The sequence below is a fragment of the Pteropus vampyrus genome, unplaced genomic scaffold (assembly GCF_000151845.1).
Source record: "Pteropus vampyrus isolate Shadow unplaced genomic scaffold, Pvam_2.0 Scaffold287, whole genome shotgun sequence".
NCBI classification, from domain to species: Eukaryota; Metazoa; Chordata; class Mammalia; order Chiroptera; family Pteropodidae; genus Pteropus; species Pteropus vampyrus.
Window position 1 is genome coordinate 194704 of NW_011889068.1, and position 15918 is coordinate 210621.

The 15918-nt window shown below is 36.3% G+C and overlaps 1 protein-coding gene across 1 annotated transcript in view; it reads left to right on the forward strand.

The window, feature by feature from the left end:
- LOC105302910 (vacuolar protein sorting-associated protein 13B) overlaps positions 1-15918 on the forward strand; it is a gene marked incomplete at its 5' end in the record, with an annotated part of 342584 nt that overhangs the window by 190279 nt on the left and 136387 nt on the right. The window contains 3 exons of the mRNA XM_023521022.1: positions 953-1155; positions 3535-3742; positions 4102-4286. Of these exons, the coding sequence (XP_023376790.1) occupies positions 953-1155; positions 3535-3742; positions 4102-4286 (596 nt within the window). The remainder of the gene's footprint in view (positions 1-952; positions 1156-3534; positions 3743-4101; positions 4287-15918) is intronic.

Sequence of the window (15918 nt, forward strand, 5' to 3'; positions counted from 1 at the left end):
CATATATGCTGTTTTCGAGTCTCCAAAGAATTGAAAAGTCAATGTGGGTACTGTACTTTGAAAAGTGTATACTGTCAGCCTAAGGTGTTTTTTAATCTTTCATCTCTTTTGAGGATCAAATATCATTAGAAAAATAAGCCATGGGCATTTCAAACATGGTCTGGTGAAATTCAATATTCACAGTGACAATTCAGAATATGAGCTCCTTGGGGGAAAGTTAACCCACCACTCTAACTTTGCATCCAAATATCTTAAAGTGTGCCATTGGTTTTATGAAAAGGTTTTGATCTACACTTCTAGTTTAAGTTCAAAAGAAAACCTACATTTTAAAGTGTATTCCTTTTCTGGGCATATTTACTTTGAACTATAGCATATAGTTTTTCTCATAAATCTAACCTGCCACTATCTGTTTTTAAGACTTTGTAAACTTCAAGTGGTTATGATGTGTGAAGTTTGGATTAAACTAAAATTTTTAGAAAACACATGTTATATATTTTGATTGTTTTGATTTTAACATGGGCCAGTCAAAGACTTGAGTGTCTAGCAGAGTAATATACTATACTTTTACTGTAAGAAATCACAGAAGAGTGCTCTTTCTCATCATGTTAACAATAGACAAATGAAGCAGCTGTTCTTATTCTTAATGTATTTGTTTGAAAAACTTGCACAATTTAATGAAAATGTCTCTACTCATAAAATTTAAAATGCTCACACATGGAAAAAGTCAAAATGTTTTGGCAAATATTGCTTTGTTAGGAATGTGAATGAGGTATACCTGCTTCATAACTAGAATTTTCTCTGAATGGCATAAAACTGGTGGAAAACCAACTGAAAAAAGAAGACTCTGACAAAGGACGAATTAATAGTCTTTAAAAAGGTGGTTCTTGCCTAAACATATTTTTTGACGAGGAAGGATTGTAATATATACCCCTCTCCATTTCTTTTTTTTCAGGTGTAATTCTTGGGTCATCATTTCTACTCAGTGTAAATGATTTTCTCCTTAAAACAAGTCTCAAAGAAAGAAGTCGAATTTTGATAGGACCGTGTTGTGCTACTGCCAGTCTGGAGGCTAAGTGGTGTAAGCACAGTGGCAGTCCAGGCCCCGAACTGTCCATACCGAAGATGTCCGTTGATTTGAGAGGAGGTCTGCTGCAGGTCTGTGGGGGTCGGCCCCATTTTCCCATAAGTTTTTAACTAGCCTTTGTTCATTTTTTAAGTCTTTACTAAATTTTAAATCTTTTACTAAATCTTGATGTGGTGAGAAAGGGTATCGTCACATTGCTATTTTATTAAACTTTTTAACAGCTTTATTGAGATATAATTCACATACCATACAATCCTCTTAATTAGAGTACACAGCTCACTAGGTTTTTAGTGTATTCACAGAGTTGTATGATCATTACTACGACCCATTTAAGAACATTTCCACACACCTCAACACCCTGTATCCATTAGCATTTGCTCCCCATTACTCCCTAATCTGCTCGCCAGACCTAGGCAACCGCTAATCTATTTTGTCTCTGCATATTTGATTCTTCCGGACATTTCATGTAAATATGTGAGTGGCTTCTTTCACTTGGCATAGTGTGTTCAAGGTTCATCGTGTTGTAGCAGGTGCCAGTACTTTGTTATTTTTTTATGACCGATAATAATTCCATTATATGGATATGAGACATTTTGTTCATTCATTAATTGATGGACATTTGGGTTCTTGCCACTTTTGGCTATTACGAATAGTGCTGCTGTGAACATTTATGTACAAGTTTTTACATGGACGTATGTTTTCATTTCTCTTTGCTGTATGACTAGGAGTGGAATTGCTGGATCGTTAAACTTTTTCTAATGTGTAGACTTTTCTAATTTCAAGTAGTCAACCTGTCTCAAGCACAGTGTAATCAGCAGAATATAAGCAGTAAATAACTTTCTAACAACAGATTCTTTAGATTAAATTATGATGTCTAATGACTAACACTTGACATACAAGGCACTTTGCGCCCTTTTATGCATTTGATTTAGAGCCAAGTACAAAATGTGTGAGAGTATTCAACTTATTTCTTGATAATTTTCTACTAGATAAACTTGAATGTATTCTTTCTATGAGTCGATATCCCCCAAAGTTGACACAAATTCAAAAAGCCTGAGAAATTCACAATTATAGAAAAATGGAAATGACTAATTTGTCAATGATGGAGGCATATTTCATATGAATTTCTTGTTTTCATCTAAAAATTGTGTTGCTTCAATGTATTCATCAGTTTTCTTCCTGACAGAGCTAGATGTGGGGGGATCCTCATAACTTACTGCTTTGTGTATGGAGATTCTCCACATCTATCAGAAATCTTCACACACTTAACAATAAGCATGTAGTTTTGTGTTGTTTTATCAAGAATATTAATTGTGTTACCATTTTTTTAAGGCAGCAAAGTAACTCCACATTGAAAACAATAAGAGCAAAACCAAATTATATTACCTCTACATTATAAATTCACTATCTCTTGACAATTTAAAGGCAGAAGCACACTGTTTCTCTCCCCAGCTTGACTTCACCTATCTCTGTTTTTCCAGATCCAATAAAAATAATACTGATGAGAACAAAAGTAGACTTACTTTCATTTCTGAGATGCCTTAGTTCCAGAAAGCAGGACCTAAGCCCCAGGGTTTAAAACTTAGCCACAAAGTATAGCGTTATCCTGCTTCTTTATATTCTTTTTTCTTTTTCTGTGTTGTGTGGTTTTCTTAGAATTAATGGTTGTATTGTCTTTATCTAATATATTCAGAGAAACTTAATATTACTGAAATTTTGAGTCCTCTGACATTAATTATTCTTACCTACTGGTCAGACTTCTATTATAGACTAATATTCTTCACACACAGAAAAGGTGAACTGGATCCTTTCTATTTGACGAAAACCAAGACCTTTGTTCTGAAATTCTACTGTAGCTCCTCTACAGTCAGTTCTCAGGGAGTGTGACATACTGTGTGTTTGCACATTCTCACTAAACATTGGATTTGGGGGACTTTTGAGTTCAGGTTCATTTAGTATCTTTTCTCTCTTTTTTCTCTTAAAAGTAAAAGTGCAAAGAAAAGAACCGTATAATTGAAATGTTTTTATTTAATCTCATGACAAAACGTATGAAGCTATTCTACAAGGTTATTTATTATTTTATTAACATTTTGGCCTAGATAGAGTATCTTCATTGCCTTCTCACATTGTAATAGGTGTTCTTTTCCCTCTTAGCTAAGTTAATTAATAAACATTGCCTCACATTAACATAATTTTATCATTAATTCAGCATTTAAAATTGATTATAATTCATATGGTGTAATTGATTTTCTTGTTTTTCTATATTTACTCAAGTAATAGAATTACATCCCATAGGTCAATTTCTTCTTAGAAATTATAGTTTAGTTATTATCAGTAATTAAATTGAACATAATTGCACTCATGTATTAATTCAAACATGATTATACCTAATTATCTTCATGAAATGTTTGTGTTTAAAAGCCACTAAAATTTTTCATATAATTTTAAAGGTTTTTTGGGGTCAAGAACATTTGAATTGTTTAGTTCTTCTACATGAATTGCTCAATGGATACCTCAGTGAAGAGGGCAGTTTTGAAGTGCAAGCTTCTGAAGCAGTGCCGCGTGTGCCGTCTCCCATGGGAAAGAATCAGATGTTTAAAAGTGAACAAAGCTCAGATGACCTGCGGACAGGTCAATTTCAGTATATACGAGATGCTGGTGAGTAGGGACACTTCAGAGAGAGAGACAGAGAGAGAGGGAGAGAGAGAGAGACAGAGACAGAGAGAGAGAGAGAGAGAGAGAGAGTTTGTGTGTGTGTGTGTGTGTGTGTGTTTTAACTGCACATTTACTAAAGAATAACACAGTCACTTGAAAAGTACATTAATCCTGCCACACAAAAATGGTAGATTACCGTTCAGTCTCTCTTAAGGGAAAATTCTTGTTTTGTTCCTATCTCAAACTATATAAAAATGACCAACCAGCTTCTTTATCTATTTTTTTATCCTCCTAATATTTTACTGTCATAAACTAATGTTTCCCTTCAAAAGTACACAATCAATTATACTTTCATTTAACAGAACCTTTGAAAATGCCTGGTGTCTATGAAGTCTTATTTTACAACGAAACCGAAGATAGCCCAGGTACAATGTTATGGAGATACCCAGAACCTAGAGTGCTCACCCTCGTACGAATAACTCCTGTGCCCTTCAACACCACAGAGGACCCAGACATTAGCACAGCAGACCTTGGTGATATGCTACAGGTACGTAATGACTATGCATTTTAAAGTAAAAACATTGTAGGAAGTGCTGATTAGACACTAGGACAAATGCGTGGAGGAGCACATCTGCTTTTTTCCATCAGTAGTGTCAGAGAGTAGTACACACATGTATATTTACATACATGAACACACAATATTTTTAAATACAAGAATAATATTCTGATTCATGGTATGTGGTAATTTTGAGAGTTCTCAATTCTACTCTTGGTCCTGTCGTAGGTAGGTTACATGGTCACTAACTGTATTAAGACAAAAAGGTGTCATTCAGGGCACCGCACATTTTTTGAGTACCTACCAAGTGCTCACAACTGTTCAGCATTTCTAGAACCGCTCCATGTAGTAAAATATATCCACATAAGGCCAGAATGGATGGCTCAGTTTTCGTTTCATTTCCAGAGCTAAAAATGGTAATGAGAAGGCTAATAGGGAAACCATCTAAGCAGTGATCACATTCTATATGATTTCATGAAAGTTTGTTACTTGTCAGTTCCCTGAGTTTAATGTAAATGTCATTGTGGATAGCACTCTATTATCATTCTACTTATTAATATCCTACGAATCTAAATTTCTCCTAAAATTTGTTTTTCTCTTAGTGTTCCACCTATTACTAGATAATAACCATCCACTCGAAACAGAGGAGTCTTCCTGATTGCTTCCTTCCCCGACTCCCTGCATCCAATTCATCAACAAGTCTTGTCAGTTCTACCTCAAAAATATGTCCCTGTTTCATCTATTCCTCTCTGTTTCTACTGGTACAACTTGAGTCCAGGCTGCCATAAGTTCCCTACTATAGTAGCTTCCTAATTGGTCTTTGTAATTCCATTCTTGACTTCCTGTAATGCATTTTCTAAATAGCAGCTAAAGAGACTTTTAGAAATGTAGATCAGGTCACAGCAGTCCCCTAACTTAAAGCATTATGGCTTCCTCTGATGCTTAGGACAAAATTCACATATCTCGATTATAAGAACCTATGATATGTGCCTTTTTTACCTCTCTGACTAGATCTCGTGCGTTTCCCCATCTCTCACTATGCTCCAGCCACACAGGTCTCCTTTTTCTACTTGAGCATACCACTTCAGAGTCATTTCTGTCGTGCTGCTCCCTATCTTTGTCAGTCAGATACCAGCTCAAATGTCATATCCTATCTAGCTCACTACCACTTTTTTATTCTGTGTTACATTACTTTGTTTTATTTTCCTCATAACTGTTACTGCTATTCAGAATGATCGTATTCATTTGTTTATTTACTGGTCTCTGGTCTTTTTATCTCTACTGTTAGAAAATAAGCTACTTTTATGTCTTGATCACTTATCTCCAGCCCCTGATACATAGAGATATTCACCAATTTTTTTGTGTGATGCATTTATATTTTTTAATTTATTTATTTAAATTAGTTTCAAGTATACAGTACATTGGTTAGACATCTATATAGTTCATAAAATGATCCCCCCAATTGCTCCCTCTCTCCTGGCCCTTCACCTAGCCATCATATTAATGCTAACTGCATTCCCTCTACCGTGCTCCCCACCCCTGTGACCAACTTCAACTACTAATTTGTACTTCTTTACCCCTTCACCCTATTCTCCCAGCTCCCCAAACCCCCGCCTCTGTCCATCACCAAATTGTCCACTATATTTGTGAGTCTGTTTTTGATTAGCTTGTTCTTTTTGTTTCTTAGATTCCACATATAAATGAAATCATACGGTATATTTATCTTTCCCTGTCTGACTTATTTCACTCAGCATAATAACCTCTAGGTCCATCCATGTCATTGCAAATGGTAGGATTTCATTTTTTTTTTTAATGGCTGAGTAATATTCCATTGTATATATGAACCATAATTTCTTTATCCAATCGTCTGTTGATGAGCATTTAGATTGCTTCCATATCTTGGCTATTGTAAATTCTTCTGCCATGAATATTGGGGTACATAGATCTTTACGAATTATTGTTTGGGTTTTCTTTGGATAAATACCCAGAATTACAATTGCCGAGTCAAAAGGTATATCCATTTTTAATTTTTTGAGACACCTCCGTACTGTTTTCCATAGTGGCTGTACCAATTTGCAATCTCACCAACAATGTATGAGGGTTCCCTTTTCTCCACATCCTCGCCAACGATTGTTGTTTTTTGATTTATTGATGGTAGTCATTCTGACAGGTGTGAGGTGATATCTCATTGTAGTTTTAATTCGCATTTCTCTGATGGTTAGTGACCTTGAGCATCTTTTCATATGTCTATTAGCCATCTGTATTTCCTCTTTGGAGAAGTATCTGTTTAGGTCTTCTGCCCATTTTTTAATTGGATTGTTTGGTTTTTTTTGTTGTTGAATTGTGTAAGTTCTTTATATATTTTGGATATTAACCCCTTATCAGATGTATCATTAGTGAATATCTTCTTCCAAACAATCAGTTGTCTTTTTGTTTTGTTGATGGTTTCCTTTGCTGTACAAAAACTTTTTAGTTTGATGTTGTCCTATTTGTTTATTTTTTCTTTTGTTTCCCTTCCCCAAGGAGATATATCTGAAAAGAAATGCTTATTAGTAATATCAGAGAGTTTACTGCCTTTATTTTCTTCTAGAAGTTTTCTGGTTTCGGGTCTTACATTTAAGTCTTTAATCCATTTTGAGTCTATTCTTGTATATGATGTAAGCATGTGGTCTAGCTTTTTTTTTTTGCATGTATCTGTCCAGTTTTCCCAGCACCATTTATTGAAGAGACTGTCTTTACCCCATTTTATATTCTTACCTCCTTTGTCATATATTAAGTGAGCATATAGCATGGATTTATTTCTGGGCTCTCTATTCTGTTCCATTGACCAATTATTTTTAATGACTGATGCATACTTAACAAACCAGAATAATAATGTAAATTAGAGAGGTCCAAGATACATACTAGCATAGGTATTATTGTATTCTTATTTAAGTATTTTTAAAATTCCTGATTATAATACATTTAGTCAGATGTTCATCTTCTCAATTAATAACAGTGATGTGTCATCATTTTGTCAAGTGAACTAGACTGTGCAGAGCTATCCAGTTGCCAAGATGTCAACAGTCTCTGCTTTCTTCTTCTTTTTTTTTTTTTTTATTGTGATGAGAAATTTTAAGATCTACTCTTTTAGTAACTCTACTTTGATTTTTAAATCCTCAGATTTGTTTTTGCTCCTGTCAAGGTCATATCCATGATTATCTTCTCTAACAGTATTCTTGGATAATTTTTGCTAAATAAAATAGCATTATCTTTGAATCCTACTATCATTAGACTTGCCTAAATGCAGAACATCTGTAGTATTTTCAGTCAAAATGAAAATACTCATATATCAGAGTTTCCGCATCATGTAAAAGTTTCTTTCTAACTGATTTTTGGGTTCAGCTTTGTACATAAATGTTAATATATTTATTAACATAACTCTGATAACTATTAGTGCTTGTATTATGCCAGTTGTATTAAACAGAGCATTTAAGGTAGCAAGTGCTGATGTGTACTCCATCCTCTCATCGCCATGGGAGAGGGAGGAGAACACAGTGCTTAAAAAGGTGAATCATAGCCAGAAGACTTGGGTTCAAATTCTGACTCTGCCACTTGCAAACTGTCTCACCTTAAACAAGTAACTTAATCTCTCAGCTTCAGGTTTTTGTTTTTGATTTTTTTCATCAATAAAAAGAGGCTATTAAAAATGTGTTGATTATATGCATTAATATCTGTAAAACACATAGAACAATGCTTGGCACATAGCAAATGCTATGTAAGTATAAGCACTACCACTACTACTATGATGACTGTTGTCAAACTCTTCCTCAAGCAGAAGCACAGGCTAGACCAGAAAGAGCTGGAGTGTGATGACTTTATAGACCCGCTGGAGTAGTCCAGGAGGTCCGAGGCAGTTGCAGTGGCCTAGACAGGGGACTTGCCACATAAGCAAAGCACTGCATGAAGGAAGCCTTGCCGGTTTCGACAAGCAAAGAATTGGTTACCAGAGAGGTCCTGCCACATTTCATATCTGTTGGAGAGATAGAAACTGAAATATGGGCAGAGTTGAAAGACAGGAATGCTGGCTTAAGGAAGACAGGTTGCATCTACTGTAAGCTGAAAGGGAGAGTGCGGTCCCCATGCTGAGAAGGAACACCTGGAATCAGCAACTGAGAGGGAAGAACAGGACAGGACTAGCAAAAGGTTGCCAGGCTGCTGCGCTCCTGGTCTGGTCCTCATCCAGCACGTCTTCAAATAACATTTCCTCGTGACATTGATGAGAATGCCGCAGGAACTTAACTCTTGTTTATATCAGTTAGCTTATGGTAAAATTGGTTTCATTAGACATTGTTTCGCCTCAGTTCCAAGATTGTGTTGACAGTATTAAGTGAGGACTTACTGCATTTCCCTGGCTAGGAGCAGAATTTGTTCCAAGGGTTGGGAAGAGCCTCATCTGTGGAAATAACACTCTGGGTTACAATCTTAGAAGCAACCAAACTATTTTGTTCCCTTGGAACTTCTGTAGTGAATAGAAATTATGTTGTGTGAATCACAGCAGACTTTATTCAATACGATAGTTTTTCCTTGAGTACTTGTAGTGCCAGGCCCTAGGCTTGGTCCTAGGGATTCAGCTATAGTGAGTTAGACAGTGTCCACTCATTATAAGCTCTGTCTAGCAGGGAACTTTCTATGGTTGTTTGGGATAGAAGAGTCTCCCTAATTTAAGCTTTCGAGGAGAACTTCTTTTTTGTCACAGTCGTTCTCCTGTAATATGTGATTATCTCTAAGTCTGTACCAGAGGTGCATCTAAAATAGTGAACCGCCCATCTTGAATTGCAAGGAGCTTATGAGAAGAAGGCCCTTTATCATGATGCTGTAGTGCAGATAACGTGGACATTAAAGTCTCAACTACTGGTTCCCGATCCCCTCCCCTTTTATTTTACTAGCTCAGTGAACTTAGTGATCTCTTTGAGGCTTAATTTCCTCAGCTGAACAGTAGAGTGAATGTTATTTATCTTTCAGAGTTGTGACAAGAGTTAAATGAAACATTATAGTTAAAACAATACATGCCTTACACATGGTGAGCTCTTAATAAATGTTAATTTCCTTCCCTCTGCTTCTCCTTCAAAGGCAAATGCTGGGACCACTAAAAGAACTTCCTAAATGGAATTCCATTCTTCAGTCTTTCTTCCTTCCAAACTATCCTGCTCAATTCTTAAAGGACAGGTGGATTGTGTCACTTCCCTGAGAAAAAACCTTCAGTAATTCTGTCACACTGCTAGTCTGACCTCGAGGGCCTTCCAAAGCTTCTCCACCTCTACCCCACTTTGCCTTTCACTTCCTTACACATCATCTGTGCTCTAGTCATCTGACCTATTCGCATTCCCCAAACCAGCTCATGACATCCCACTTCCATGCCACTCTCTCTTCACTTGAATTTCTCCTTTATCTGCTGAAAACCTATCCACACTTCCAGGCAGCTCACATGCCATCTATTTCACAAAGCTTTTCCTGGACACCAGCTTCAAACACGATACCATCGAACTCTGAAGTCCTGTAACGTGTCATGGCACCACTTTTATGTTATTTCTCACCTTATTCCTCACATTTTAACTGTGTCCATATCGTGTCTCCCTCCTAGATTGTAGGTTTCTAAAGGAAATAATCATATCTAATTTGTCATTATGTCCTTTACAGTACCCACTGCAATGGAGATGCTCAATAAATATTTTGAATGAATGAATGAATGCATTAATATCATGTTCCTATTTTGTATTATTCAAAAGTATTACATTGTTTATCATTATTTTATGGGGCTCTTGAATGCTTTTTGGTTTTACAAAATGAATTATGTCAGGATGCATTGTTATACTTCAGTGTTATTATCTACCATAAACACAGTCTCATGTTATTAAATTACACAGGCTCTCGGTGAGATCATTGAATATTCTGCTAAGCCCACTGCCCCCTAGACAGAGGCTAGTTCTTAAATACAAAGATAAGTTAATCTCCTTGGGTATAGTCCTAAAAACAGAATCAAGTTTGGATGACTTTTTCCTTCAGGACCATTTAGTTCATAAAAAACTGACCTTATACAGTTCACTTATACAGCACCTCACATTTGTCTGTTTATATATCTTTTCGTGATTGATAATGGGATTCATAAACAGGCTCCCCATGTGACTTGAAGGAATTTATTTGGGACACATGTCTATAATATTAAACTAACCACAGGTTCTGAATAAAGATGCTGAAATTCATGTTCACAGAAAGCAAAAGGAGCTTATTTTGTGATCAATTTATAATTTTGTCATATTAAATTTTACATGCTGGTATATTTAGAATCTGTAAGGTAGAGTAATACCATCAACCTAGAAGGAATGGTTTTGTATGGTTTCAGCGAGCTTAGAAATAAGAAATTTGTGGTACTGTATCTGGCACGTACTAAGTTTTCCTCTCTCCTCCTATTGTGTACACTGCCCATTTTGGAAGTACAGTGTTCCCAGAATGTAATATTTTAATTCATCCTCTGTAGTAGAATTGGTAATGGATATTTTAATTCTCACGCAGATCTATCATAGTGTTTGTTCTCTCGATATGATATTATTCTTGTTTTTGGATTTATTTTCATTTATGTGTTGCACTCAATTTTTAGAAATCTTCATTTTGTATGTGACAATCAGCCAAACTAAATATCTTCTTTCCCCCAAGGATCTTAAGAGTAAAGCTTGAGCATTACAGTTCAAGACAAACACTAAAGGGATTGAGGTCATCAAAGCAATTTAAACAGATGGGAAGCAAAGTTACAGAAGTGAAATGCAAACTGAGTTTGGCATCGATAACATAGTTTATGGATTAAAAGGAAAGAAAGATATGAAAGCTAAAGTCAGGCACTTCTCTAACGCAAGAACTATCTAGGGTATACGTAAGATTCCTGGTGGTAAAGTCAGAGAAAAATGAAAGAAAATGTTTAGGTAACTTAGGGAAAAATTAACACAAGTTCGCAAAACTTTACATTAGAAAAATTAAATAGATACTTAAATTCAGATCTAAACCTTTAGAAAATGTGAATAGATTTTAACAAATGAAATAAACATATCTATCTCTTTTTTTCCCTACTTCATAGCATTTCTCATCAACAAACAGTTATTGAATATCTTCTCAATATCAGTGTAAGGTACAACAATGTATAGACAATAAGGATATGAAGAGATAGAAGATCTGTCCCTATTCATAAGGTTTATAATATAATTGAAAAGAGAGGACATAATTGCATATGCAAATTCATAAGCTAGAAGAGCTGAATATGTATTAAAATAGGCCCATACATTTATTTAGGAGGAATCAGGTAATTTGGGGAATTCTGACATGTGAAGAGTAAATTGAATTAATTGGAGAAAAGAATAAATGTGTTACTAAAGCTGTGTGATCTCAAAGCACTTTCTTAGTTAAAAAGTCATTTTTAAGCTTCAGAATTTATGCAAAATTCTTACATGAAAAAATCATGACTAGAGTCCTTAAAAGCAATCTTCACAAGAATAACAGAAAGAAAAAGACAAAACAAGCTGTGTCATTTGTTTATTTCTGGTAGAGAAGGAAAATAGAAAGCCAAAGAAATCAATGCACTTGTGCCCATCTCACTTTTGTTTATTTAGTTAAAAAGTTAGGGAAATTAATTTTTAAAGTTACACTAATATGATTATAAAAACCAAAGTGAAACTATATTGGAAGAATAATGAACAAAAAATTGCATACCTGGAAACCTAGGAGAATTTAAATTTAAATGGTTGAGAGCCATTATTTTTGATCTGATGTGTTATAGTTATCTATCTTTTACACCCAGAGCTGTGCTAGGTACTTTGCATACACAACCTCATTAAATCCTACTTTATTCTGTGAGGTGGGCATTATATCCACTTTATAAGTGGGGAAACTAAGGCCAAGAGAAATTAACTGGTCTCAAATCATAAAACTTAAAAGAGGAGGAGCCAGAATTTCATCTCTGGCCTTTCTGACTCCAAAACCCATGCTCTTTACCCTGTTTGTAAAACATTGTGATAATAGTAATATTGTAGATGATGCATTTGGGTGATAGTAAGCTACTTTGTTGAGAAATGTGGAAAGAAGGAAAATGAAATTACCTTTTTACTTCAGACTGTTAAGTCATGAAATAATGAGTCAGACCAAAGATACACAAAATAACCTTAAATAAAAAAAAAGGACTCCCAGACACACAAAATGGATCGGGTATTAAGATATCTAAAGAAAGGATGTTTCCTTCAGGAAGAGAGCCGGTCAGCTCTAGAAACCTAGGAGAGTCAGGGAAGCATTTACTGGCAGGAGCCCTCCTGGCAGCATCCAAAGAAATGGTACCCAAGTGTCTGGTTCACCTGGTAGCTAAATCCTCTTTATGGAGATAAATGTAGCAACTGTCAAATCTCTGTGTCAAACATTCAAATTATCTAACCACCCAAACACCTTTCTACTAGTTTGGCTCCCAGTGCAATCTGTCTATGTAGAGAGTGTCATAACACTGCTCAGGCCGCATCAGTATCCGTGCTCCTTGGCAGTTACGCATCTCATGGTAAATTAATAACTTGGCATCTGGTTTATATATCAGGCTCTAGTGCACTTTGTTGCTTGACTCAGCATTCCTAAGTCTAGTCAATGCTAGGACACCATGGAAATTTTCTGAGACTGCAAGACCAATGGCCTGATTCATGCTGAATCCATTATGCTAAGTACCCTCTTGTGGCTACCTGCCTTCTCAGCATGCAAGCCTTTCTCAAATAATATCTCTATTGTGCTATGCATCACAAATCTTTCCAAACAAAATTCTACTCTCACTACCTTAAAGAGTTGTGAGGAATAGGCCTAATGTGTGTAAAGCACTGGCACGGTGCTTTATATAGTTAGGCGCAGTAAATTTTATTATGACATTCAATAAATGGTAGCCATTATCATTATTATCATTGTCATCATCCTATCAACTGATCGAAGAACCTGGATTCTACTGTGTTAGTCCAAGGAAGCCCTGCTTTCTGAGAAGGATGTTTTTTGTATTTATAGTCTGTTAATGTCATAATAGTTGTTAAGACTGCTGACTCTGCTTGTGATTGATTAATGGCGTGCTTTCAGTGACAGGATGGCTACCGTAAGAGATGCTGCCTTCCCACAGCTACACGGTAAGTGGCCTCAGAGGTAGCATGTCAGCAGTAGTCTCCTTGGTTGCAGATAGCAGAAACCCCACTGAAGCTGAGGCTGGCTTAGCCAAAAGTAGAGGGATCTAGTATCAAGATACAGTGGGGAGTCCTGGACATCAAGGGCAAAATGCAGCTGGGCCTCTAGAAGGACGGGGCCAAGAATGGAAGATAAGAACCCAGGGGAGTATTTACTCACTTTCATTTTTCTCTGCTTCTTTCCCCATATCTGCTTTATTCTTCCTTTTTAACAGGCTAGCTTTTCTCCGCCATGCTTCTCAGGCTACCTGGTGGTTTTCCCACAGCTTTCAGAGTCACATTTACAGGCCCAGCCTCCGGTCCAGTTCCACATCTGATTGAACTAGTTTGCTGTCAGGTGCTCTTGGCCCATTCGGTTATGGCCATGAGGTGGAGTCACATGGCTGGAATTAGGGCTCATTGTGAGCTTTGCAGATACGCTCGAAGGAATCCATTCTATATCATATCTCTCTTACTGCTCTTTTTTTCCCACCCTGCTAGCTTGGCCATACTCATGGCCAGTACAGGCCTCACCCTCCTAGCTGTTTCTCCCTAGTCTGACTGACTCTGAAAGTCTTCACGGTTAATGTGTTCTGCTCTTCCAAGAGAGAAGCCTTGTATATATGGTCTGAGGTTTGTGAGGAGAATTGCCACTAGCAGAAGATCTCTAGAAACACTACCTCACTAAAAATATTTACTCATTTTTGCTATGGTTTTTCCAGCTTTTCCTTTTGCAGTTATCTGGCAAAGCTATTTCTCTCTGTACATCAGAGGCTGTCTGCATCTGGAGAAAAGCCTCATATCACTTTTTAAATCTTCTCATTGTCCTCCCCTAGCATCCTTTCAAAATAGGTTAGGCAAGCTTCTATGTGTTACTGATACATATGAGGTATTTTCTTGTCCCCAAGGTGCTTAAAACCAGTATCTTTTTTTTTAGTCAGTGCTTCCTTTTTAATACAATGACAATGTAGCACATTAGCAACCTCACAGATTCTATAAATACACATCCCAGTTCTAATGATATATGAGCACTTTACATATAAAATAATTTCTCTTTTTGAAATGGAGTTTACAATGCGTGATGCTCAATGTGTATAGCTTAGTGGTGATTTAATTGTTTAGTTTTCTAATAACATTTTATCTTATATACTTATCCACAGACTGAACTGAAGCTTTATTAAACCTGATAGATGTGTGGATTTTACTCTATTTCATAATTACATAGAAAAATGTTCCAAGTCAAACAGTAATACCCGATATTACCCAGTAAATTAAAAACTAGACTTTTGCTGTTTTAAACTTACTTTACAAGTTTCCTATGATTCTACAACACACAGGCCTGATAGGCAAAGGTTATATGATATTAGCATGTGGTGACACTACAGAAAACGAATTCTTTTGAGAGTTACTTGCAATCTAATATGATTCGCCTCTTCCATACATAGCTTAGAAAGAATAAAAGAAAGTGTTCTTGGGTGTTTCTTTTCAGCTGTGTTGGGTGGTTCACTAATAGCTGCACATGTGTTCACAGAATCCTGAGCCTTTTTATTCTATAAGCACCTCCTGCCCACTGGCAGCTGTACTAATGTGTCTTGTACGGCTTCGCTCCTATCCATCATCTTTAGAGGAGTGCTCAAAGCCAGATATGAGATTCATTTTTGTTGAAATGCAGAAAAGAAAAAGAAGTCTTGGGGGCTTTGGGGAAGTAAGAGGCAGAGCCAGACTCTTAAGAAATAAAAGAAAGGAAAAGTTCTGTGTACCCAATGGACACAATAATAAATGGTCTTGAATGATGGGTAACAGTGCTGGATCGACTACTAAGTATTTCGCATCCAGAAGTCATTGACTCTTTTTTCGGACAGTGAGGGAGAACCTAAAATAGAGTATTCTCTGAATACACTTTTAATCATTCTGTCTTCAGAGTGTTGTAAAAGTATGAAAAAAGGATCTAGGAATATATTGAAAAGAGCTCCACCTGAGAATTTTGAGATCAACTCAGTAATACAGATAAAAGGACCCGGGATAAGGCCGTGAGAGATACAGGGGTAGATTGAGCTCTAGTTCTGCTCTCAGGGAACCTATAGTCTTTTAGGAGAGGTGACAGATACCCAAAATAAGACAATATAAACTGCGAAGCGCCTTTTAAATTAAATTTATTAAGGTGACATTGGTTAATAAAATTATGTAGGTTTGAAGGATACAGTTCAATAATACATTATCCATATATTATATTGTATGTTCACCACCCAGAGTTAAATTTCCTTCCATCATCATAAAATTGACCCCCTGTACCCTTATCTACCTCCGTCCCTACCCGCTTTCCCTCTGGTTACAACTAAACTGTTGTCTGTGTCTGTGAATTTTTATTCGTTTGTCTTGTTCGTTTGTTAATTTCAGCTTTATTTCTCACATATGAGTGAAAT